The sequence below is a fragment of the Abrus precatorius genome, unplaced genomic scaffold (assembly GCF_003935025.1).
Source record: "Abrus precatorius isolate BTA unplaced genomic scaffold, Abrus_2018 Scaffold7, whole genome shotgun sequence".
NCBI classification, from domain to species: Eukaryota; Viridiplantae; Streptophyta; class Magnoliopsida; order Fabales; family Fabaceae; genus Abrus; species Abrus precatorius.
Window position 1 is genome coordinate 538439 of NW_020874417.1, and position 23591 is coordinate 562029.

At 32.7% G+C, this 23591-nt stretch overlaps 4 protein-coding genes across 5 annotated transcripts; 3 read left to right on the forward strand and 1 right to left on the reverse strand.

Annotated features, from left to right (window-relative positions):
- Positions 1-5338: 5338 nt before the first annotated feature.
- LOC113872242 (pentatricopeptide repeat-containing protein At1g02370, mitochondrial) lies at positions 5339-7700 on the reverse strand. Its single transcript, XM_027509643.1, has 2 exons — positions 7421-7700; positions 5339-6912 (listed from the first exon to the last, which is right to left on the reverse strand). The coding sequence occupies exons 1-2, from the start codon at positions 7661-7663 to the stop codon at positions 5686-5688; spliced, it is 1470 nt and encodes a 489-aa protein (XP_027365444.1). The 5' UTR covers positions 7664-7700; the 3' UTR covers positions 5339-5685.
- Positions 7701-7798: 98 nt separating this feature from the next.
- On the forward strand, positions 7799-10221 carry LOC113872243 (beta-carotene isomerase D27, chloroplastic). The gene is made up of 8 exons (XM_027509644.1): positions 7799-7950; positions 8026-8121; positions 8202-8306; positions 9078-9177; positions 9290-9381; positions 9488-9568; positions 9673-9741; positions 9824-10221. The coding sequence occupies exons 1-8, from the start codon at positions 7837-7839 to the stop codon at positions 9959-9961; spliced, it is 795 nt and encodes a 264-aa protein (XP_027365445.1). The 5' UTR covers positions 7799-7836; the 3' UTR covers positions 9962-10221.
- A 5993-nt stretch (positions 10222-16214) lies between these two features.
- Positions 16215-21303, forward strand: LOC113871291 (proline-rich receptor-like protein kinase PERK15). Of its 2 annotated transcripts, XM_027508312.1 has the most exons (9): positions 16456-16485; positions 16590-16653; positions 16774-17106; positions 17246-17617; positions 18448-18657; positions 19485-19856; positions 19996-20239; positions 20321-20468; positions 20576-21303. In XM_027508312.1, the coding sequence occupies exons 2-9, from the start codon at positions 16620-16622 to the stop codon at positions 20951-20953; spliced, it is 2091 nt and encodes a 696-aa protein (XP_027364113.1). In that variant the 5' UTR covers positions 16456-16485; positions 16590-16619; the 3' UTR covers positions 20954-21303. The 2 variants fall into 2 exon arrangements, with proteins under 2 accessions (XP_027364112.1, XP_027364113.1); XM_027508311.1 differs by having other exon boundaries at positions 16215-16653.
- A 1601-nt stretch (positions 21304-22904) lies between these two features.
- Positions 22905-23591, forward strand: LOC113873795. Its single transcript, XM_027512112.1, has one exon. The coding sequence runs from the start codon at positions 22905-22907 to the stop codon at positions 23589-23591; it is 687 nt and encodes a 228-aa protein (XP_027367913.1).

Sequence of the window (23591 nt, forward strand, 5' to 3'; positions counted from 1 at the left end):
TTATTTTCTTATCTTTTTCAAACTGGTAATATGCATTGAGTTTTGCAACATGAGCTTTACGTATTGAGTTAGAATCCAGCCAGAGGAAGAGCTAATACTTGTTGAGTGTTGCAATTTGAGACGATAAAATTTTTTATTACAAAATAATTAGGGAAGGGGACGGTATCCTATCAGGAATTTGAACCTGTGACCGGAGTCAAATGGGAAATGTTGTCTAATCTCTTCAAGTTTGAAATGACAACATTGAGATAACTAATCTCTTCCTTCTCTTTTATTAAATAATTTAAATTAGAAATTATAGATATTAATCAAAGAAACTAATAAACCTAACAATGATATAAATATATAATACTTTTCAAGTGTCACATTGATTGTCTTAAATTGATACTAGAGTAGTTTGGTTTAGAATTGTCAAAGTGAGTGAGTTGTAACTCTTAAGTTAACTTGACCTATAGTGGGTTTTGGGTGAGGTGAGTTTAACAATTAACTCATACGTAGTAAGATTTTTTCTTTTATTTGGATCATATTCATAACCTGTGGTTAGTTGAGTCAATCCGTGAGTTTTAATTTAAATTAGTATTTAACTTAATTTTAAAAAATCAAGACATTTATGCAAATTAAATTAGTTTATTTTGTTAATTTACGTTTGTAATCTCTATTTTAGTGTTTGTTTTCTTTATTTTATAATTTTTTATTATTTTTAAATTTGATGGCCAAAGGTAACCTTTCAGGTTGGTGGGCTTAAGTCAGAATAACATTTTTTTAGCTTACTCTAAAGGTGAAATAAGTTAGGTAAATTCACTATTAAACTTAATCTATTGTGAGTTAACTTGAGTGAATCGGATTGACCCATTTTGACCACTCTGGCTGGGTTGAATCCTTTATTTTTTTTTATTTTTGTAAAATTTAATGTTATAGTTATGATTACATCTTTTTCATGATTACTATGTTGAAGCAAATAAAAAAGTTAACCATAAAAAATAAGGGATAAATAATCTTTTTAATGAGTGTTTAAAGAAATATATATTATTGTGCATCTTTAAGAAAGCCATCAGATAATGACCCTGTTTCAATGTGACGAAACAAACATAAAATATGATGATTTTCTGCGTCCCTATCTGTTTAGCACACCTGTAGCGGTAAAAAAAAATTCCTTAATATAAATATAAAGATTTTGCAGAAATTGGAGAGAGCTGAATTTTCAATGTCATATATAAAGCGAAAATTTACGCAACTTATAGTACACACGAAAAAAAAATGCAGCGCATAATAACTTGATTTTATAAATAAATGGGTATCCTGGAATGCAACTAATCCCAGTTGTTTTTTTGATATGCTGATTATTTAACACCTCAAATTTTGCACTGATCTTATATACCTTACACTATTTTCCTCTCCTCCCATCCGCTTACACAAGGTGTATACACTGCAAGTAGTGTGAAAACATTTTTTTTCTAAATCTAAATAAAAAAAACACCTGGACTGACAATCACTTTTCTAATTAAAAAAAACTGACATTGTTTTATTTATAACAAGTTTGGATTAGAAAATGGTTGTGTTTTTATTCCTAGTTTTGAGAACAAAGTATAAAATAAAAATAATGAATAATTTTAATAATGATTAAAAAAAAAACTAAATTTTTTTTCATTATTAAATTCTAAACGATTCTAGAGAAATTGGTTATCCTATAAAGGAAACCAAGTCAATTGTAAAATCACTTGCTTAACATAAACTACATCCACATTGTTACGAACCAAATTCAGAGAAAAGTAAAGATAGGTAATAATGTAGAAAAGAAAAGTTGTATTTTATTGAAGATAAAAAAAAAGAAGAACATCACAGTACAGAGGATGAGTAATCCTCTCTACTCCAGAGCCAAGCTCCTAATACACTTAACAAAGAAAAACTACCGAATCTCTCCTCCTGCTTCCTAAGCTTATTTAAAAGTAAATTCGAATAACAAAATACATAAAAATAGCTAAACAAAGTAACAACTCTCTTTATTTTCTCTAACAAATTGTAATCCTAATCTTTGCGAGCTTTGCGCCTCGTATAGACTTTTCCCCAATGTGATTTGCTGCTGCCTTGTTGGATTTGAGCTTCATCAGGCCCATTAAATCCTTGGGCCCTATCAATACCTCCTGGTTGAAAAAATGTCTTGTCCTTAAGACTAAATTCTGGAAACTGTTCCCTGATTGTGATTTCATCTTCCCAGGCTGCTTCCTCAGGTGTCTTTCCTTTCCAGTGGATCAGCCATTGATTCACCCTCTCTCCATGTTGCAGTAAACCGCGAGTGTAAAGGACTGCATCCGGTTCTAACAGTTCCTCTATTGCTGCTGCTTCTTCAAGACCACTTGGTAATTTAGATTCTGCAGTGTAATTCCCAATTGCCTTTTTTAAAAGGGAAACATGAAATACTGGGTGTATTTTGGAACAAGCAGGCAATTTGAGCTTGTATGCCACTTCTCCAATCCGCTCCAACACCTCAAATGGTCCATAAAACCTAGCACATAACTTAGGATTCACTCGGGCAGTGACAGAATGCTGTCGGTTTTGTCTAAGCTTTAAGAACACCATATCTCCAACCTTAAAGCTCCTTTCTATTCGATGCCTATCCGCCTGGGACTTCATTCTGTCTTGAGCTCTCTTTAACTGATTTTTTAGCTGTTTCAGAGCTTCATCTCTGTCCCTCAACTCCCTTTGCACCACATCAGCCCTTATTTCTCCTGGAACGTTGTGTATCAATGAAGGTGGTTTGTGCCCATACACTACCTCAAACGGTGTCTTTCCTGTGGATTCATGGTAGGTAGTATTGAACCAATATTCTGTCCAAGGTAACCACAATACCCAAGTTTTTGGTTGATCTGCAATGAAGCACCGTAGGTATGTTTCTAGACACCTATTTGTCACCTCCGTTTGACCGTCGGTTTGAGGATGATACGCCGTACTCATTTTAAGCTTTGTGCCGTGCATTTTGAAGAATTCCTTCCAAAATGTACTCATGAACAAGGGATCTCGGTCACTCACCACTGACTTTGGACTGCCATGGAGCCTGACTATTTCCTTGACAAACACTTCAGCCACCCCCTTAGCAGTATAAGGATGTTTGAGAGTTATGAAATGACTGTATTTGGATAAACGATCAACAACTACCATGATTGTTTCATATCCTTTTGACTTAGGTAACTTTGTGATGAAGTCCAAGCTGATATCTTCCCAAATATCCTCTGGTATAGGTAAAGGTTGTAATAGACCTGCGGGAGAGGTAGCTAGGTACTTCTGACGTTGACAAATATCACAGGAACGCACAAATTCTTGAATATCCTTCTTCATTCCTTCCCAATACAAATATGCTGCTATTCTCCGGTAAGTTTTATAAAAACCAGAATGTCCTGCTTGTGGAGTAACATGAAATTCTTCTAGTAATTTTGGGATCCAAACCGAATTCCTTGCCACGACCAATCTTCCTTTAAATCTCAAGACCCCCTGTTGATAAATGAAACCTGGGTGTGTGTTCTGTTGTTGCTGTAAATCTGAAATTATTTTCCCAAGCTTCTTATCTGCATGAACTTCTGCCACTACTTCTTGACCATCTAACCAAATTGGAGAATAAATCAGTGCTTTCAGTTCTGTCTCTTCTTGGCTTCTGGAAAGGGCATCAGCTCCCCTATTCTCCTTTCCCGATTTATAAACAATGTCAAAGTCATACCCCAATAATTTGGCTACCTAGTTTTGTTGGCTGCCAGTAGTGATCCGTTGATGGAGTAGTTGTTTCAAGCTTTTCTGGTCTGAAAATACCGTGAAATGGTGCCCCAATAGATATGGCCTCCAATGTTGTATGGCTAAGACCACCGCCATTATTTCCTTTTCATATGCTGATTTGGCTAAATTTTGTGGCCCCAAAGCCTTGCTGTAGTAAGCCACCGGTTTGCGATCCTGCATCAATATAGCTCCAATTCCTACTCTTGATACATCACATTCCACTTCAAATTGTTTTTCAAAATTTAGGACCTGTAAAACAGGTGCAGAAGTAATCTTCCTCTTTAATTCTTCAAATGCTTTCTGAGCCTCTGTACCCCACTTGAATCCATCCTTCTTTGTCAACTCGGTCAATGGTCTAGCAATCTTGCCGTAATCTTTAATAAATTTCCGATAGTAACTCGTGAGTCCGAGAAATCCCCTTACTCTAACCGATTTGGGAGCTGGCCAACACAAAACACTATTAACTTTCTCTGGATCCACCGTAACACCTTCTGCTGAAATTACGTGTCCAAGATACTTCACTTGCCCTCGGCCAAAATTGCATTTCTCTTTGTTTGCAAATAGACTTTGTTGTCTCAATACCTCCAACACTAAGCACAATAACTTCAAGTGTTCTTCCCAGCTTCTAGTATATACCAGTATGTCATCAAAGAAAACCAAAACCCCTCTTCATAAAAATTTTCTGAAAACATCATTCATGAGGGCTTGAAATGTAGAAGGGGCATTCATGAGCCCAAATGGCATTACTAAGTACTCGTAGTGCCCTTCATGCGTCCTAAACGTTGTCTTGTGGATGTCTCCTTCATGCATTCTTACTTGATGGTAGCCAGACCTTAGATCTAGCTTAGAAAAATATTTTGACCCGTGTAATTCATCTAATAATTCTTCAATGACGGGTATAGGAAATTTGTCAGGAACAGTTGCCTTGTTGAGAGCTCTATAATCCACACACATCCTCCATTGACCATTCTTCTTCTTTACTAAAATTACATGGCTTGAAAATGCACTTTGGCTTTGCTGGATGTGACCATTACTGATTAATTCTTAAACTTGCTTCTCTATCTCATTTTTTTGAAAATGTGGATACCTGTATGGCCTGACATTGATAGGACCCTGCCCTGTTTTGAGAGTAATTTTGTGCTCTTGCACTCTAACGATTTCAAACCAGAACCATTACCCGAATGTTCCCCCTTTTTCTTTTGATTCGCTTTTCTTCCTGGGTCGTATGAGTTTTCAGCCTCATTTGGCGGAATCTTCTCCACATTACGGGTCATGATTTCCAACATTCTGGCATGATTTTCTGCTGCCTCCTTTCGCAAGGTTTCCAAAGCTGCTTGATTTTGAGCAAATTGTAACCTCATCTCCTCCATAATAGCTCTCATGCGCTCCAGTTCTCCCTCCACTACATCGACCCTAGCCTCCATGGTCACTGAATTCGCTGGTTCTCCTTGGCTTGATTTACCCCCTTTCTTTTTCGGTGGCATTCACTGTCCCCGAAAAAATGATCCGGCAGATCGGACCAAATTGTTACGATCCAAACTCAGAGAAAAGTAAAGATAGGTAATAATGTAGAAAAGAGAAGTTATATTTTATTGAAGATAAAAAAAAAGAAGAACATCACAGTACAGAGGATGAGTAATCCTCTCTACTCCAGAGCCAAGCTCCTAATACACTTAACAAAGAAAAACCACCAAATCTCTCCTCCTGCTTCCTAAGCTTATTTAAAAGTAAATTCGAATAACAAAATGCATAAAAATAGCTAAACAAAGTAACAACTCTCTTTATTTTCTCTAACAAATTGTAATCCTAATCTTTGCGAGCTTTGCGCCTCGCATAGACTTTTCCCCAATGTGATTTGCTGCTGCCTTGTTGGATTTGAGCTTCATCAGGCCCATTAAATCCTTGGGCCCTATCACACATCCTCTATAAAAACTTGTTTTTCCATGATGTCCAGATATCCGGCGCATGGTAAACTTGAGAATCTTCCTTCAATCTTGGATGAATTTCAGGAGATGATTTGAATGCAGTAATGCAAGCTTGAATCCGGGAATCATCAAAATTGCTAGCCTTGAGAATCTTGCGCAACTCCTCAACACACTCAACATTCTTCTCTACTTCATAATACTTGACAAAAGCACTAACAACTTGTGGTGAAGGATGCCAATCATCACCTTCGACTTCCGAAAATGCTGCCTCTAAATGGCTCACAGCACTATCCAGCTGACGTTTCTCCAAGAAATACATCATAAATAATTCCCGAATCTTAAAGATCTGATGTAAAGGTCCTTTCCTCCTCCTCCTGATAGCCTCCTCAAAGACCGATGCAGCTTCCCCAACCATGTTATGATTCAAGTAAGCAGAAATACAAACAGAAACCAACCTTAGATCATAACTAACACAACCAGACTCCCACTCCCTAAAGCATTTTGTTATGCCCTCCACATCATTAAGCCTTCGGAGGGTATGGAGCATAGTAAGATAGCTGATATTGGTCACAGGGGAGACAGATTTGAGAGAATTCCATATTCTGTGAACCTCTCCAGGATTACCAGTCCCTGCATAAAGGGTTAGCAAGCAATGGTAAGCTTCGCGTTGCAGTGGTTTCACCTCTTTCTCCAGCATCTTGAGCATCATCTCAGTTTTCTCAAAGTCTTTAACCTTTACATAGATAGCAGCAAGGTTGCTATAAGTCAGCCAATCAATTTTCTCTCCATCTTCTCTTTGCATCTCCTCATAGACTCTCTCCACCCCATCAAGATCATTCAAAGAGGCACAGCTATTCATCCAGATATGGTATACGAATGCAACCATGGGAATGTCCCTCTGTTTCAAATCACGCACTAGCTGAGGCACTTTCTGGGGTTGACCCAGTCTCATATACATACTCATCAGATTACCGAAAGTTACACCATTGACATAACCTAATTCATCCATCTTGAGAAAATGATCCAATGCCTTGTCTGTCATTCCTTTCATGCAATAGCAGTGCAAAAGAGAACCATAGGTGTAGTTGTTTTTGGCACGAGGAGGAAGACCACTTAAATAATTCTCAGCTGCAGCCAACCCTTTGGTTTTGGACAAAAGATCTAAATGCACTGCATAATCACTATAGGAAAAGTTAACTTTCCTCATCTCCATCCATTCCATTATCTGCACCCATTAAAAGAAAAACAAAATGATTAACAGAGTGTAACTTAGTTTTAATCACTTAAAATCATAAGCATCATTTACTTTAATCTCTAATTTTATAAAATCTTCACCCCAATTCTTGACTTCACAAAATATTATTTGTTTTAATCCTTTTCTATTTCGTTTATTGTCAGAAATACAGAAACGACTAAAATAAATGTCAATCTGAGGATTTTATAAAGTAAGAATTAAAGTGATGTAAGTTACCATCCAAAGGACTAGCATAGGAGTTTATTTACCTTTGCCTTGTAAGAAAAAATGATAAGAGTTCAACTAGATCGAAAATTTAAAAAAAAAGGGCCTTATAATTTTTATATTAGAAATTACATTGTGAAGCATTGAAAATCATTGGGTGAGTGCATTGATATATATTTTTTAATAAAAAATTTTACTTTTAATTCATTGATGAGTCTCTTAAGATACTTGTCATCATATTGCAAAAAATAAAAAAAATAAAAAAAATTGATACCTCGAGTGCGTGCTGGAATTTGTGATACTTTCGGAGCTGCTTGACGCAACTGTCGAGCTCTGATTTTCTGATAGCTTTGGCCTCCATTATGTACTGGTTCAACGTTTCCCTCACGCTTCCTCCGGTCATATACAGCGCCGATAACCTCCGATAAAGGCTCAACTCTTTTTCCGGACGCTCAGCCACCGTGCAAAGCCGCCGGAAAAGCCATCCTCCGCCGGAAATCAGACGGGCATAACTCATCTCCGATCGCTCTAAGATAGTGGCACAAGGGTTTAAGTGCCCTTGTCTATTTGTGAGGGTTACCAAAACGCACAAAGTGGCGTCGTTTTAGTTTTTACTTGAATTAACCGGTTACCGGTAAACTTTGTGTTTTTTAACTGAAAAACTGGTAATTTAGTTTCAGTTGGAGAGAAATGAAGGCGCTAGGCATTGTTGTCGTTGGCGGTGCTCCAATGCTATGGTCAAGCGTTCGTAACCGTCGTTTTTGCGTTTCATTATCTTCTTCTTCGTCATCGGGGTCCAAAACGGTGCGTATCTTCGACTTGGATTTTTCATATTCATCTTTTGCAGGGTTCCGATTCGTATAGTGTGAATTGAATCAGGTAGAGCAAGTGGGAATTGCAGCTCCGAAGAGTGAATACAAACCCGGTGTGTTTGATGACATATTTCTGAATTTGTTCCGCAAGAAATTGGTGCAGGTAAGGAAAATCGAAAACCCTTGTTGCGTGTTCTTGTTAGATGTAATGGGTGAGTGAGTGTGAATAGTATAACATTACAGGAGGTGGGGTGGGACTCAAAGAAAGCGGGATATGATGGACTAATTGAAGTTGCGAATCGTCTAATGATGAAGGGAACTACGAATTCTGATACCATTGAAGCTGCGGTATTTCCATTTCTCTCTCTCTCACTTTCCCCTTTTAGAATTTTTCTTATGTGAAATAACATTTTCATTAAGGTTTGTTTGAGAAATAAAAAACATGGCCGCACAATTTTTAGCTTAAAACTGGTTTAGTAGTGGACGGGGTTTCCTCCTTCATAAAGAGGTTTGTGACAGGAGAAAGTCAAGATAATTGGTTTAATAACAATTATTGTTTGGTACATCTTGGTAACGTAATTCAATTACTATAAGAATGAGAGAACGAAGCTTTTGGTTAAAATAAAAAATAAAAAGGAGACATTAACAAGGGATTTTATAGTACTAGAATAAAAGGTTTCCATATGAAAGTATTACTAATAATCATAACCAGTGATTTATAATATAATCTAACCGTGATTTTTAATAATTTTTTAATCACTGGTCTAAGGGTATTAATTAGGAAGACCAGAGTACAGAGCTAATTAGGTAAAAATAAAAACTTGTTTTGTGTATGATTTTGTTTGAGGTAAAAATAAAAGAATTTTATTTTCTGAACGGTTGATTACCATTACCAACCCAATTACCATAAATACAAACTATTAAAACAACACTGTTTTGGACTTGTCGTTTGACAAACACCTTCCAAGACATGGGTTCTTCTGATCATTTGCATTTCCACAGCAATGCAACATAGATCATAACATTTATTATACGATTCACCCTGCACGGTTTCTTTTCTTATGAATTTTGAAAGGTTATGTTGTGCCAAAGTTTGCTACCCTTTGTTACTTGTGACAGGTTCGAATATTGAGGTCTCTGTTTCCTCCATTCCTTTTGGAGCTCTATAAATCGCTCATAGCTCCTATAGGAGGAGGCAAAATTGCTGCTACGATGGTTGGTGAGTCTGATTAGATACATTTCATTTTTCAATTCTTCTTGATGAATCCTTATCCATTTTTTCAGGCTTTAAGACTTGTTTAGATATCCTAAAACATTTTTAAGTTTTGAAGCAAGGGTTACTGCACTGACTTGTCAATGGCTCATGGGCTCATGCAAAGTCAATTCTGTAGACCTACCGGATGGAACCTCATGCAGTAGTGGGGTGATCACTTGTACTTTTCCATGTTTGATCTTTTTAAGAGTGTGGTAAAAACTCGGACCAAATAATCCCGTAATCTTCTAAGTGATGTATTTGTAAAATCTTGTAGGTGTACGTGGAAAGATGCAAGTATCTGGAGGAAAGTAAGTGTGTTGGTATTTGCATCAACACCTGTAAGTTTCCGACACAGGTTAGTGATTCTGCAAAATACTCCATCGTTTGTTGTTACAATAAGACCTAAACATGTTGTGCATGCTTCAGCTGTTCCATCATCTGATTCTATTTTCTATGTAGACCTTCTTCAAGGATCATATGGGGGTTCCATTACTTATGGAGCCTAACTTTGCCGATTACAGCTGTCAGGTAATTAATATTGAGTTATCTTTTTTTGGAACCCAACTTTTTAAGATGATCTCCTTGTCATTCTGATCTTTTAAAATTGCAGTTCAAATTTGGAGTTCATCCCCCACTGCCTAAAGATGACACGGTCCTGCAGGAGCCTTGTTTGGAAGCATGTCCAAATGCTGCCCAACGAAGAGCGGTTGCCAGAAATATAGATAGAACTGCGTGCCCAAAAACATGAAATTGATTGGGGTTTGGACAACATTGATTGTGTACACTTTCCAAAATACATTCTGGCCCCAACATGTATATGAAGATGGAACTAAAGCCTGAGGGTACATTTGAGAGTTGAGTTTAGGAAAGGAAAGGGAAGGGAGGAGTTAGGAGAATTTAATTGTTGTTTGGGAATTAATTAATTTGAAGAAAGGTTAGGAAGTTTTTCTAAACCTTCTAAAATCTTTGTAACTTTGATAGCTTTCCTATTTTAGAGTTTTTTTTAATCTATTAGAATATTTTTCTTCATATTAATTATTAAATGAATGAAAGAGAATAAAAAATATTTTTAAAAAAGTGTGATATTAATTTTTTTTAAAATATTTTTTTTAAATATTAATTTTTAAAGTGAATTTTTTTAAAAATATTAATTTTTAGGAGGAAAAAATATATAATTTGTGTATTTTTAAAACAATTAAAGAAAAGAATAGTAATAAATTAATTTTTGTTCAAAATATATTAATTTTTAGAGTGATATATTTTAAAAACTTTATAAAAATAAAAATATAATTTTTAAAAATATATTTTTAGAGTGATAGTTTTAAAATATATTAATTTTTAAAAATATTAATTTTTAGAAGAAGAAAAAACTTAATTTTTAAATTTTTTGAAAAAATAAAAAATATAAATATATATATAAATGATAATAATTTTATTTATATAATTAACTCTCTGTCACTTTTCTTTTTCTATCTTTAATATTCGAATAAAAAAGAAATTTAATCTTTTTTTCTCTTCTCTTTTTCCTTCAAACTTTTTTTTTCTTTCAAATTCCCAGACAAAGCTTAAATACATGAATTTTCTTGCTTCTAAAGCAAAAATTCATCTTTGATCTGGTTTTTTTTATATTTAAATTATTAATATTTAGAACTTATTTGTACATTATAGATGAATTTTCTAAATATTTACATTAATATTTAATACATCTTTATTTGAACATTTTAACATGATATGACAGCTAAAATAGTTTTTCTTTTTCTGATTAAAAATATACTAATTAAAACTGTTTTTTCTCAAAATAAAGATTTTGAATTTATGTAAAACTCTCCTTGTCAAGTGATGTTATATTATGTTGTGGTATTTATTTAATATAAAAAAAGTAAATTATTTATAGACTTTTTTTTATGAAAGACAAAAAGTTAAATCAAACAAAATTAATTTAATATTAATTTATATGTTTCGTTAATTTTAACTCTTAGAACTGAAAATAAGTAATTAATAATAATAAAAAATTATATAGTTATTATATTGAAGTATAAAAATATAATAAATATTTATTTTTTTAATAAATTATTATTATTATTAGCTACTTATATTTAATTTTTATGTGTACCTATTTGAAAACATTTACTTTTGAAAAATAATTATTTATTTTTTTACAAATTATTTTTAAGATTATTTTTAAATAGCATATGCAGCACGTTAACCCTATTTTAATAAAGTGTTTTCAATAATTTGTGGAACTTTGGTTCATTATATTTTTTTGCTTTTTTTTTTTTCCAAAGGTTGTTGCCTAACGTTTTCACATTTTCATTATAGTTATAGTTGGAATTATACATTTTCATGACATAAGAATGTAAAATTGAGTTAAGTGTAAAACAACATTCACCTTTTAATTTTTATGTCATCACCGATCACCATTAGAGTCATTCAAAAAATAGAAATAAGAAAATAAAATTAAAAAGTTTTTAGAGTTGTTTAAGAGAAATTTTTCATTTTTAAAGCAATAAATTATATATTATATTTATAGAAATATATCATTTTATATTTTTAACCTTAAAAAGGTATTAAATTAAAATATATTTATTTAAAACAAAAAAATTATCATGCACTTTTTTTTTCTTCAAATTTTTTCTTTTTAAACAACTCTCCTATATTCGTGCAACATGCTTTTTTATCATAATAATAAATTTTAAAAGTTATTTAATAAAATAATATTATTTAAAAATTAATTATCAAAATGAGTAAATTTAACATTGTTTAAAAAATATTAAACAAAAGAAACATACATTGTACAACAAAATATGATATGTCAAATATTTAATATATAACTTACAATATAAGTCACATTTTGAGGTATGACTCAATTCAAAAGAGCGCCATAGAAAGTGTCACATGTCACTGACATGTGACACTTTCTATGGCGCCATAGGGGTGTTCATAGATTGGATTTTCAAAAAACCAATCTAAATCCATTTAAAATCTAATTATATGGATTGGATTATAAACCAATCCATTTTAATTTTTCTAAAACCGGTTTAAATTTAGTTTTAAAATTTGGATTTGGTTTAAAATCAGTTTTAAACCGTTTTTACATATGGTAAAAATATACCATCATTATTTTTTAATTATTATTAAATTATTATATTAAAATATTTAAATAAATAATATAACATTATATATATATATATATTTGTTAAGCATCAACATTTATCAAAGATAAAATATGAATATAAATAATATTCTAACCCATTACATTAACAATACATGTTAAGAGAGTATTTGCATATATTTTAATTTCTTAATAGTATTTTTTAATTTTATATTTTATTAAAATAATAAATATTTAGATATATTGTACTTTATATCATCTATCCATCACACAAATTAATTATATGAGTTGAATTTTAAACTATTTTATTTTATTTTTTTAATCAGTTCAAAAATAGTTTTAAAATTTAAATTTAGTTTAAAATTGGTTTTAAATTTAGTTTTTGTTGAAACTAGTTTCAAATTTAGTTTTACGTTGAATTAGTTTTAAATCTAATTTTAAATTTAATTTTTAATGAAAAATTAATTTTTAATATATTTATGAATTATATTTTTAAGGTAAAACTAATTTATTGTACAAATGTTACATTAAAATAGTTCATTTCAAAAAGATTTTAACAATATTTATTAATATATTATATTTTATAGAAGTATATAAAATATTTATTATTATTTTTAAATTATTTTTTATAAATGGAGTTTATAATAAAAATTTAAATTAAAACCTATAAAAATAAAAATTAATAATATAAATAATCATAAAATTTTTATGTTATAATATTTTAAAAATTAAAAAATAAACATAAATATAAAAATAATAGTATTAACTAATTTAAAAATATTTGTTATATTTTAATATTTTTAAATATGTTAATTATAAGAATTAAGATTAATAAAAAAATAGTAATAGTAAAATATAGTTACAATAAAATTTTGTAAATTAATATAACGCTAACATTTAGTAAATAAAAATATAAGGTTGCTTCATACATATGGATTTGGATAATTAAAAATAAATCTGATTTTAGAAAATGGATTTAGACACTAAACTAGTTATACAAATATAGTTAATAAAAAAACTGGTTTAATATGGATCTAGATTTTTAAAACCAATTTGACATTGGTTATGAATTGGATTTATGAAATTAGATTTTTTGACCACCCCTGCATGTCACATTTTTGTTTGAGCTATACATAAGATGTTATACATATTTTGCTATACATGTTAAAAAAATTTGACGCAACTCCTCTTGACATTTACTTTTATTTTTGGAATATAGATATAAAAATTTAATTTTAATTTCTCTAAAAAATAAAAATAAAAATTTATTTTTCATTCCAAGTTAATTCAAACTTGAACTTTGAATTTAAATTTTCTTTTCAGTTTAACTAAAAATTGAAATTAAATCTTGACCTCACACAAGAATTGAAGTTTTTTGAATTAAAAATTAAAATTTAGTCAAAGTAAGAAAAACCTAAAATTTAAATTTTAAATTCAAATTTTAATTAACATGGGAGAGAAACTAAAATTCAAATTTAAACTTCAATCAATGTGAAAGAAACTATAATTTATTTCTGAATTTTAAAATTTGGTCTAAGAGAAAAAAAAAAAAAAACTCTAACACCACGAAGTATCACATATCAAAATGCACCACGCGTGTATCAATTTCTAATATTTAAATAAAAAAATGATGAGCAAAGGTATTATAATGTAACACTATATTCAAACAATATAATTATTTTAAATAAAAAAAATTGTCATGCTCACTTTGCTCCTACAAAATTATTTTTTCTAAACAAAGAGTGGAGCATAATACTTACTAATCAAAATTGAATTAAGATATATCCCTGGAAATTATTATTCAATCAATAATCATATTCATGAAAATGTTTTATTTTCATAATAATAAAATTTATTATTTAAATAATACCATTAAATATTATTTATCAAAAGAGATGTATTTAACATTAAATATTTAGCCAAAAAAAAGAAGAAGAAAGGGTGATGGATGATTATGTTATCCAAAGCACCCATGACACCATTTAACCTATTTTTTCTAGTATCCAAACCGTAGATTGTCTACTTGCTATTACTTGTGTTTTTAACACTTAAAAATTAAAGTTTTTCATTTTTCTACTTTTAGAATCGATTGATTTGATTTTGTTAATCGCGATGTATATATAAATAAGATCTTACATAAATTCTTACACTCAATATGACATGTGTATCTTGATCAATAATATGATCTTAAAAAAAATGTATATCTTTTATAAGGTAGAAATGTTTAAATATCTTCTTTCCATTTAACATACCCTAATCCATTTTTAGTTTTCAAAATCTTTTGCGAGTTTGAAAGAAAAAACACACAATATGCATTTCCTTCTTTGATGGAGGTGGTGAACATGAAAGCCTTATGCTTTATGTCAGGTACTAATGTGCTCATTGCCACATCAATTAACTGCATGTTTGGTTATATGTTTATATAATTTGAACGTGTGATTTTTTTTAAATGTTATACAACATAGCATTCACAGTATCTAACACATTTTTAAGAAATTACTATGCGTATTGAAATATTTCAAACATTTCCAAGATGACAATATTAGCTAGATTCTTAATTTCAAATTCTAAATTACCATCTTTAGAAATCGACTCAACATTAGTAAATACTCTCATACATGTATTTCATGGATCGTGTATTTAAGGGCAGCTTAGTTTGACATTGCATTGCATGTAATCAATTTTCCATTAAACATAAATTACTGCAATATTCTTAACATGAAAATCAAGGCACATTAATTAAATATTATACGAGCATACCCTTAATCATGTATGATAATGTATGTTGGATCATAATCTCCTTATAAGAAGCTATGTATACATATAAAATGAAGAAGTATTAAAGGAATTATTTAATAGAAAAACATTTATCTAAGAAAATCAAATATTAATGGTAAAATTCCAATGCTTTGATAGACTAAAATATATTTAACTTGACCATTTTTTATATTATTCTTTGTTTAACACTTTTATTTTAAAAATCTTTAAAAATACTGTGAAAATACTCGTTGCATTTATGTTTTATATTAAAATAGATATTTATTACCATGTTATATCGTAAAGAAAGGGGGGGGGGGGGGGGGATTAAGAAAAGCTCACTAAAATATTATAAATTATTACGAAAACGCATCCCAAAGACATCTTTCATCTCTAGTGACCCAAAACTGGCATCTTTGATTTCTTATAAGAAACAGTAATCGTATTAAGGTTATGTTTGTGTACTAACCTAAGGTATAAGCACTTTTATTCCAATGAACACACGATTACTTGAAAATCACGCAAAACTTATAAATGATTCCCCTTAATCTGTGACTAAGATAGATCTACCCCAGCTTTAGTCTAACTACTTCAGCTAAGGTTCGAAATACATTAATTAAGAATAATTTAATATATGTCATTAAAATTACAAAGACTTAAATTTTAATATAATATCATTTTAAGTATATTTTTTATATTAATTATTACATAATTAATAATTAATACTGACAAAAAATGTTTACACAGAATATTCAAATTAAATAAAATAATAAATAAAATTTCAATAAATAATTTTTTACTTTTTCATTAGTTAATATTTTAAAAGCACTACTTAACATTTTTTTTATAAAAAGAAAATAATTAAAAATACCTAAGTTTCTTTAAAATTTTTAATCAAGGAGTATTTAATATTGTTTTGAACATTTGTATAATTAATTTTTTTGAAATGTTAATATATTAAATATATTTTTAATTTGAGCATTTTAAAAAAATCTTAAAGCAGTCTAAAAATTTATTTTCATCAAGTTTTATAGAAATTTTTTTTTTAAAACGGTGGAAAAAATACTTACCCACTAATGTTCTTAAAACGCTTTATAGTATATATATATTTTAAAAATAACATATTTGCATTAAGAAAAAAAAGAAGAAAAAGAAATAATAATAGGGTGGTGACACGGCGTGTGAAGATGGAGAAGAAACGTGATGGGGCTTATCACTTATGTCATGCTTTGGAAGCGCTGCCTGTCCCTTTAAGCCCTTACCGTTACCTTACCGTTAATCCCGTTCTTATTTCCGTTGATACAAACACCATCATCGCCCACAACCATTTCATTTCCCCCAAACCCCCAAAACAAAAAACCGAAGCTTCTCTCTCAGGCCACCGCCAACGTAACCAGTGACCGGTAACATCTCCGATTCAACTCAGTTATGCTCACACCTTCTTCGCTCCGAGTCCCAGCTCACTCCCCCAACTCAGTTACCCTCCTTTTCGCCGTTGATTTTGTAGATCTGATCTGAACCGTTCGCGGCATCGCTGATGTCGCTGCCCGTCGTTTCTGTGTCCTTAATCGGTAATGATAGGTTTTTGCATATCAACCAATATTAACTATTTTGCATTTTAGGGAAAAGTGAAAAGCGAAAAGCTTTCCTTAATTGTAAGATTGGGTTTGACATTTTTGCAAATAATGCAGGTGGGTTGAAAATGTTATTTATGTTGTTATCTTGCATGGTCTTGTTTGTGGTTGATTCTGGTACATATGGTAAAACACTGGAACTGGAAGCACCTTCATTGTTGTCTCCAGCTACACCACCTTTGGGTGATCTGCCACAACCACCAAGTGCCCATGGGTGGAACCATTTTGCTGCACCAATTCCATCACATGCCACTTCACATTTGTTCACTAAAAGGAGAAGAGAATTAGAACCTCCAGTTACTGGCTTTAAGAATATCGCCCCTACTCATTCCATTGCTGATGCAATTCCTTCTGCTCCCGCTCAGCCCCCATTGTCCACTTATGTTTCCAGTGAGTCACCACCACTCTAGAAAAGGAAAAAAAGATTTTTTATTTTTAATTTTTGCATTTACTACTTTCAATATAAAACATAATCTTTCATGGTTTTTGTGAGCTTAAGATGACATATTTGCTTATTTTATTCTGCCAGATTGTTGCAAGCAAGACATGGTGTTGAAACGAGGCAGTGAGAGTTGTCACTGTGCTTATCCCATAAAGCTAGACCTTCTACTTTTGAATGTCTCTCAAAACCCCAACTTGAATGTTTTTCTTGATGAATTCGCTACCCAACTTGGCCTGCAGACTACCCAAATTACGCTGATTAACTTTTATTTACTCAGCTTATCGACATTGAATATATCGATGGATATCACTCCGCATAAAGGGATCAGTTTCTCTGCCGATGAAGCGTCTAAAATAAACTCCTCGCTCTTGCTGCATAAGGTTCAACTAGACCGTAGATTCGTGGGTGACTACAAGGTCCTCAATATAACCTGGTTTAAAGCTCCACCTCCTTCTCCAGGTAAGTTCAGAGTAGGATTTTTTAAATTCTGAAATATGTCATTACGAATCATGATGCTTTGGTGTTCCTGTCAATTGAAACTAACAGTAACTGCGAGATGATTATGTGTAAAAACCACCAGTTAATATTTATTTAAAGTTGATATTGAAACCTTTGTAATGTATGTAAATCTTAATATCTTAACAACTTCCACTCTATTGTTTAATGTATGTAGATTTCATGTTGGTTCGTTTTTTATTTTTCAATGTTGCTGCTAAGTGGCGAGGAAAGGAAGAGAAAGATATGTTGATGCTACGTAGTGCTTAGCTGTTATGTTTTGATGTTTCTAGATTCATTTTGTATTGCATCTGTAAACACAAAAGATTATATAGATGCTTATGAAAGTCTTATGCTGCATTGTCAATTGTGAAAAGTAAATTTGGATAGTTGTCTGTATATTGCTAATATGTCATAATAGTCATACTGTTTAGCTATCTGTCTTCATGGTTTGCATATATGCTTTTACTGTTACACAAACCCTTTAATGCATGTATATTAATCTAGTTGCTTGTTGCCACATTTTTGTAAAATGAGTTATATCCAATTTTATAGCAACATTATCTAATGCTCCTAGTTTCTTCGGTCTTTCAAAGCTTTAGAAGATGTACACAACTACATCTAGTTTTCTTAAACTCTTTAGCTGTAAGCTAACATAGTACCAGGTTTTTTTTCTATGGTTATGAAATTCAATCCTATGGAAGAGTTATTAAACATAAGTGCCTTTTTGTGGGGCTTGATGAAGGACTTAAAAATGAATATGCATTATAACATATCTTTGTATGCTAATGCAGCTCCTACTATTGCCACATCACCTGTTATAACTCCACAGAGACAAGCACCTACAACTACATCATCAAGTACTTCAGACAGGGGAAGGCATTCAAATTTGCTTCTTATTCTTGGAATTGTTACTGGCGTACTCTTCATTTCCATTGTATGTGTACTTGTACTTTGCTTATGCACGTTGCGGCCAAAAACAAAATCACCTCCCCCAGAAAGTGGTAAATATTTCTATTTCTAATTCGTATTATTGTTTTTTTTTTTTTTTTCTTTTTTTTCTTTTTGGTTATAACAACGTACTAAAGGTGAAAATTGCTTTGTATGATGTTTAGCCACTTTTTTTATTTGGATATTGTAATGGCATTGGCAACCAGTAAGTACAAATGTATAAGCATTAAAGGAAGAAAAATCAGGTTCCCTTAAAAAATAATCTTCTCATGTTACAAAGAAATAAGTTCTCTGGACTTGAGAAAATTAACTGCAATTGATTGGTGCAAGTATTTTGAGAGCAGTGTACAAATTACTCAAGAAGATTTTTATTGGAATTCATTATGTATATGTATTAATATATTGTGAATTGTGATAATTGATTGTGAAGCTTGATTTAGTATACAATTTTCTCTGCTAAATCATAAATAGTTAATTGATGTTGATGGGGTAATGAATGCTACCAGTTTTCATGTAGTTATCAAGATGTTTGGAGGAAAGTAGCAACGACCCTTTCTAGTTTTTAGCTTATTGAGAAACTTATTTTAGCTTCAGGATTTCAACCTAACTCAAGTTGACTGTTTCAGCTTTTGAAAGGTAGAAATGCATGTGTGACTCGTTGTATTATTTAATATATATGGACAAATTAGATGTCAGCCATTGATGAACCCAGATTAAAAGGAAAATACAGAAACTTAAAATGCTTTTATTTTTTTGACTGTTGTCGCATTGATATTAGTTGTAGTTTCCTTTCTTTACATGAAAGGTTGTTTCCATTATCTTCTGCAGTTCTATATTGCATTCTAGGCCTGCTACTAATGTTCGTTCTCTTTTCCTACAGAAAAACCAAGTATGGAAAGTGCGGTTCCAGCTATTGGATCTCTTCCTCACCCAACCAGTACACGCTTTATTGCTTATGAAGAACTTAAAGAAGCAACAAATAATTTTGAACCAGCAAGTGTGCTTGGAGAAGGAGGTTTTGGTAGAGTTTTTAAAGGTGTCCTAAATGATGGAACTGCTGTTGCAATTAAGAGGCTTACTAGTGGAGGGCAACAGGGTGACAAAGAGTTTTTGGTTGAGGTTGAGATGCTTAGTCGGTTGCATCACCGTAACCTTGTAAAATTAGTGGGGTACTACAGCAATCGTGACTCATCACAAAATCTACTTTGCTATGAGCTTGTATCAAATGGAAGTTTGGAGGCCTGGCTTCATGGTAATATAATCTCTCAAATAATGCCTTCAGCCATTTCATCTTGAATTTACGTGTTTTTCTTCTTCCTAGGATAACACTGATAATTGTTTCAGAATTGATTTCATTATGCTTAATTGAAATTGGCTCTGATTTAACCTAGGTCCCCTGGGAATAAATTGCCCTTTGGATTGGGACACCAGAATGAAGATTGCCCTTGATGCTGCTAGAGGACTTGCCTACCTGCATGAAGATTCACAGCCCTGTGTTATACACAGAGATTTCAAGGCATCCAACATATTGCTTGAGAACAACTTTCATGCTAAAGTTGCAGATTTCGGTCTTGCTAAACAGGCACCTGAAGGCAGGGCCAATTACCTGTCTACTCGTGTCATGGGCACATTTGGGTTAGTCTCGTTCTATTATTTTCTATACTTGTAAGTCCCATTTAATCTATAGATTTAAAATGAAATGAAACTGTTATATAGGTATGTAGCTCCCGAGTATGCTATGACTGGACACCTACTTGTAAAAAGTGATGTTTATAGCTATGGGGTTGTCTTGCTGGAACTGCTGACTGGAAGGAAACCTGTGGATATGTCACAGCCAAGTGGACAAGAGAACCTTGTTACTTGGGTTAGATTCATTCCTTGACACTCCCACATTATTCTCGTTAAGTTAAAAATTTCCATTTGCAGTTTTTACATTGGATATACAATAATTTACTAAGTTATACCTTTCAGGCCAGACCAATTCTTAGAGACAAAGACCGGTTGGAAGAACTTGCTGATCCAAGGCTTGGGGGAAGGTACCCAAAGGAAGATTTTGTACGTGTTTGCACTATTGCTGCAGCCTGTGTTGCTCCTGAAGCAAGCCAACGACCTACAATGGGTGAGGTGGTACAGTCACTTAAAATGGTGCAGCGGATCACAGAATATCACGATCCTGTGTTAGCCTCATCCAATACGCGGCCCAACCTGAGACAGTCCTCTACTACCTATGAGTCTGATAGAACATCTTCAATGTTTTCGTCGGGTCCTTACTCTGGTTTAAGTGCCTTTGACTATGACAACATTTCAAGGACGGCTGTTTTCTCTGAAGATCTTCATGAAGGACGATGAAAGTGCATGGAAAAGCAAGCTAACCACAAACATGCACCCACAGGTTTTCGCACCATAATTTAGACAGGTTTTCTTTCCTATGGCTGAAGGTGGAACCATTACTAGTGGGATTTTCTTGCAAGTGATTTAAGGTTTCTTGGTGGTGGTGTTGGTTACAGAGGGGATTCTTCTGTGGTCGCTTTTGCCCTCAGTAAACCACCATCCTGCTTTTCCCTAGGAGACAGTGGTTCCACATGTGGATCAAATTTTGTATATATTTTGCATTGTAGTTTGTTTTTTCCAGACTGGCTTCAAAAGCCTTTTTAATTATAATTTATATATATCCGCATAGCTTCACTGTCATTATATTCAAAGACGCATGATATTGTTAACAGGCAATGGCAAGTTGGGTTCAGTCATGTCCACTCAGAAGTGCATAGTATTGAATCCCATGAAAATTTGGGTGGATCCCACGGTATAGGTTCGCTGATTCTGAGTGACACGACATGATGGGGATCACTGAGTTAAAGCTAAAAAAAATAAAAAATAAAAACGCATCATGGGTTGGTTTCCATTTTTATCCGTAACTAGTAACAATAGTAAAGGAAATAGACTAGATGTATATCCTCGCCCCTGTGAATTTGGGCTGAAGCCTTTTTTTATTATTTTGTTTTGATGAATACGTAGGTCTATAATTTTATTAAGTTTTTAATTAAGTGTTCATAGTTAAAAAATTTATAACTAATTCTAAAATTTTGAAATTAAATTCTTAAATGTTGATGATGTGTTACTTATTCTATACATGATAAAAATTCAATGTATCGCGACATTAGATGGATTTTTTTTTTTGGACCCCGTGTCAAATAAAAATAGCACCATGACTATAATAACTTTCTTTGTTTGTACAGTTTGTCATGAAAACAAGGTCTATCCAAACATTGCTGGTTCTAAAGATGGAAATTCCATAATCGTCACTCTCAGTCCTAACCAATATGTGTTTCGGAATCTCTAATCATTACACTATGACAAACGTGAATGTTGTATATTTTAATCCCATGGATGATGTTATTTTTTACAGCAATGGAATTTGTACTCTTTAACAGGGTATGAAGTGGTGGACAAAAAAAAAAAAAAAACAGGGTATGAATGTGAATATTATGCAAAAGAAAGTATAAAAACATTATTATTGTATTTTTTTACGAGCTGGATGGTACCTGCACCATTAGCAATGTAATTATGTAAACCTCGACTCCTCTAGCATCAATGGTCTAGTTACTAACCGTTATCAGCTCCTGTGTGAGTGGAATGACCATGTTTTGAGCATAGGGTGATCCATAATGGCCCATTTCGTGTTACTGTAGGGGGAAGAATGCTTGATTTGAGATTCACCATGTCATCATACAACGGAAAACAAAATTATGTTTTGATAAAACAAAAAAACATGTGAAAAGAGAGAGACAGAGATAGAGAGAAGGAGTTGGGGAAAGAGAATTAGGAATTATCACATAAAAAATGTCATGTAAGCAATATTTAACAAAACTTTAGGGCTTTAAAATAGTAAGAATTTTATTAAATGTTTTTAAAATTATAAGGAAATAATTTAATCCAATTAAAGTATAGAAATTCAGGTATTACTATAACCCTTCATTTTGGCTCCTATTCAGAAGGAATAAACATGTGACTTATGACCCATTTCATTACTTTTACCAAGTCAGATCGTGGCTTTCTATATACAAATGTATGGGTGACAAAACACTCATAATTATGGACCACAAACTATTTCAAGTGGATTAGAAATGACGGCTAACATTCTCAATCCAATGAGAGCCGACAATGAACAACACCACCGCGCCAAAATTTGCATGGAAAATCCGATAATAAAACCTCGTGCCAATGTAACACATTGCAACCTGAGTCTCTCACACTCTCCCATTGTCTCTTCTCTTACAACACTTTGTCAAGAGAAGAGACAATGGGGTTCAAACTCAACAAAACCCTAATCCTCATCGTTACCCTCTCATCTATCTTTCTATCCACCAACGCTGTCCCTTCAACATTCGTCCTTCACATCCCTCCCACAAGTGCCCCAACCACAACCACATCAACATCAACATCAACATCAAACTCCAACATGAACAACCTTCTAGGCAACCTCATGTCGGTCCCAGCCAAAGTCGAACACTCAGACACACTGAGCTCAGAGGTCTCAAACTTCTGCACTGGCACAGAGAATCCAACCCTTTGTGCCCAAACAATTGCTCCATACTTTCATGGTTCATTCGACCCCGTGAAGGCTCTTGAGACTGAGATACATGCCACCATGAAGAAGGCAAATGAAATCGCTGGTGTAATTTCGGAGCACCTTAGCAACCCCAGCACCTCTAAAACCGGGATTGATGCACTTGACACATGCAAGACACTATATGGTGGGATGTTGGATACGATGAAAGAGGCAATGGAGTTGGTGGCAGAACAAAATGTGGTGGACGCTTACTTCAAGTTCAGCTCCGTGATAGGAGATCAAGATGCGTGTGAAGAGGCTTTCCAAGAGTCTCGTGGGGTTGACATGCCCTTTGCTCAGGATTCCCTCGATTTGTACCAGTTGGGTGGCAATTGCCTCGCCATCATGGATGGCATTGTTAATAATAATAAGTTGTAA

What these genes read in the sequence shown, in the direction of transcription:
- LOC113872243 (XM_027509644.1), top strand. Translation starts at nt 7,837, where the DNA reads ATGAAGGCGCTAGGCATTGTTGTCGTTGGCGGTGCTCCAATGCTATGG. An exon ending in TCCGCAAGAAATTGGTGCAG is followed by an intron (nt 8,122 to 8,201) that starts GTAAGGAAAATC and finishes ATAACATTACAG; the next exon opens with GAGGTGGGGTGGGACTCAAA. An exon ending in CTGATACCATTGAAGCTGCG is followed by an intron (nt 8,307 to 9,077) that starts GTATTTCCATTT and finishes TACTTGTGACAG; the next exon opens with GTTCGAATATTGAGGTCTCT.
- LOC113872242 (XM_027509643.1), bottom strand. Translation starts at nt 7,663, where the DNA reads ATGAGTTATGCCCGTCTGATTTCCGGCGGAGGATGGCTTTTCCGGCGG. An exon ending in AATTCCAGCACGCACTCGAG is followed by an intron (nt 6,913 to 7,420) that starts GTATCAATTTTT and finishes TAATGGGTGCAG; the next exon opens with ATAATGGAATGGATGGAGAT.
- LOC113871291 (XM_027508311.1), top strand. Translation starts at nt 16,620, where the DNA reads ATGTCGCTGCCCGTCGTTTCTGTGTCCTTAATCG. An exon ending in AGCTCCACCTCCTTCTCCAG is followed by an intron (nt 17,618 to 18,447) that starts GTAAGTTCAGAG and finishes ATGCTAATGCAG; the next exon opens with CTCCTACTATTGCCACATCA. An exon ending in AAGAGAACCTTGTTACTTGG is followed by an intron (nt 20,469 to 20,575) that starts GTTAGATTCATT and finishes TATACCTTTCAG; the next exon opens with GCCAGACCAATTCTTAGAGA.
- LOC113873795 (XM_027512112.1), top strand. Translation starts at nt 22,905, where the DNA reads ATGGGGTTCAAACTCAACAAAACCCTAATCCTCATCGTTACCCTCTCA.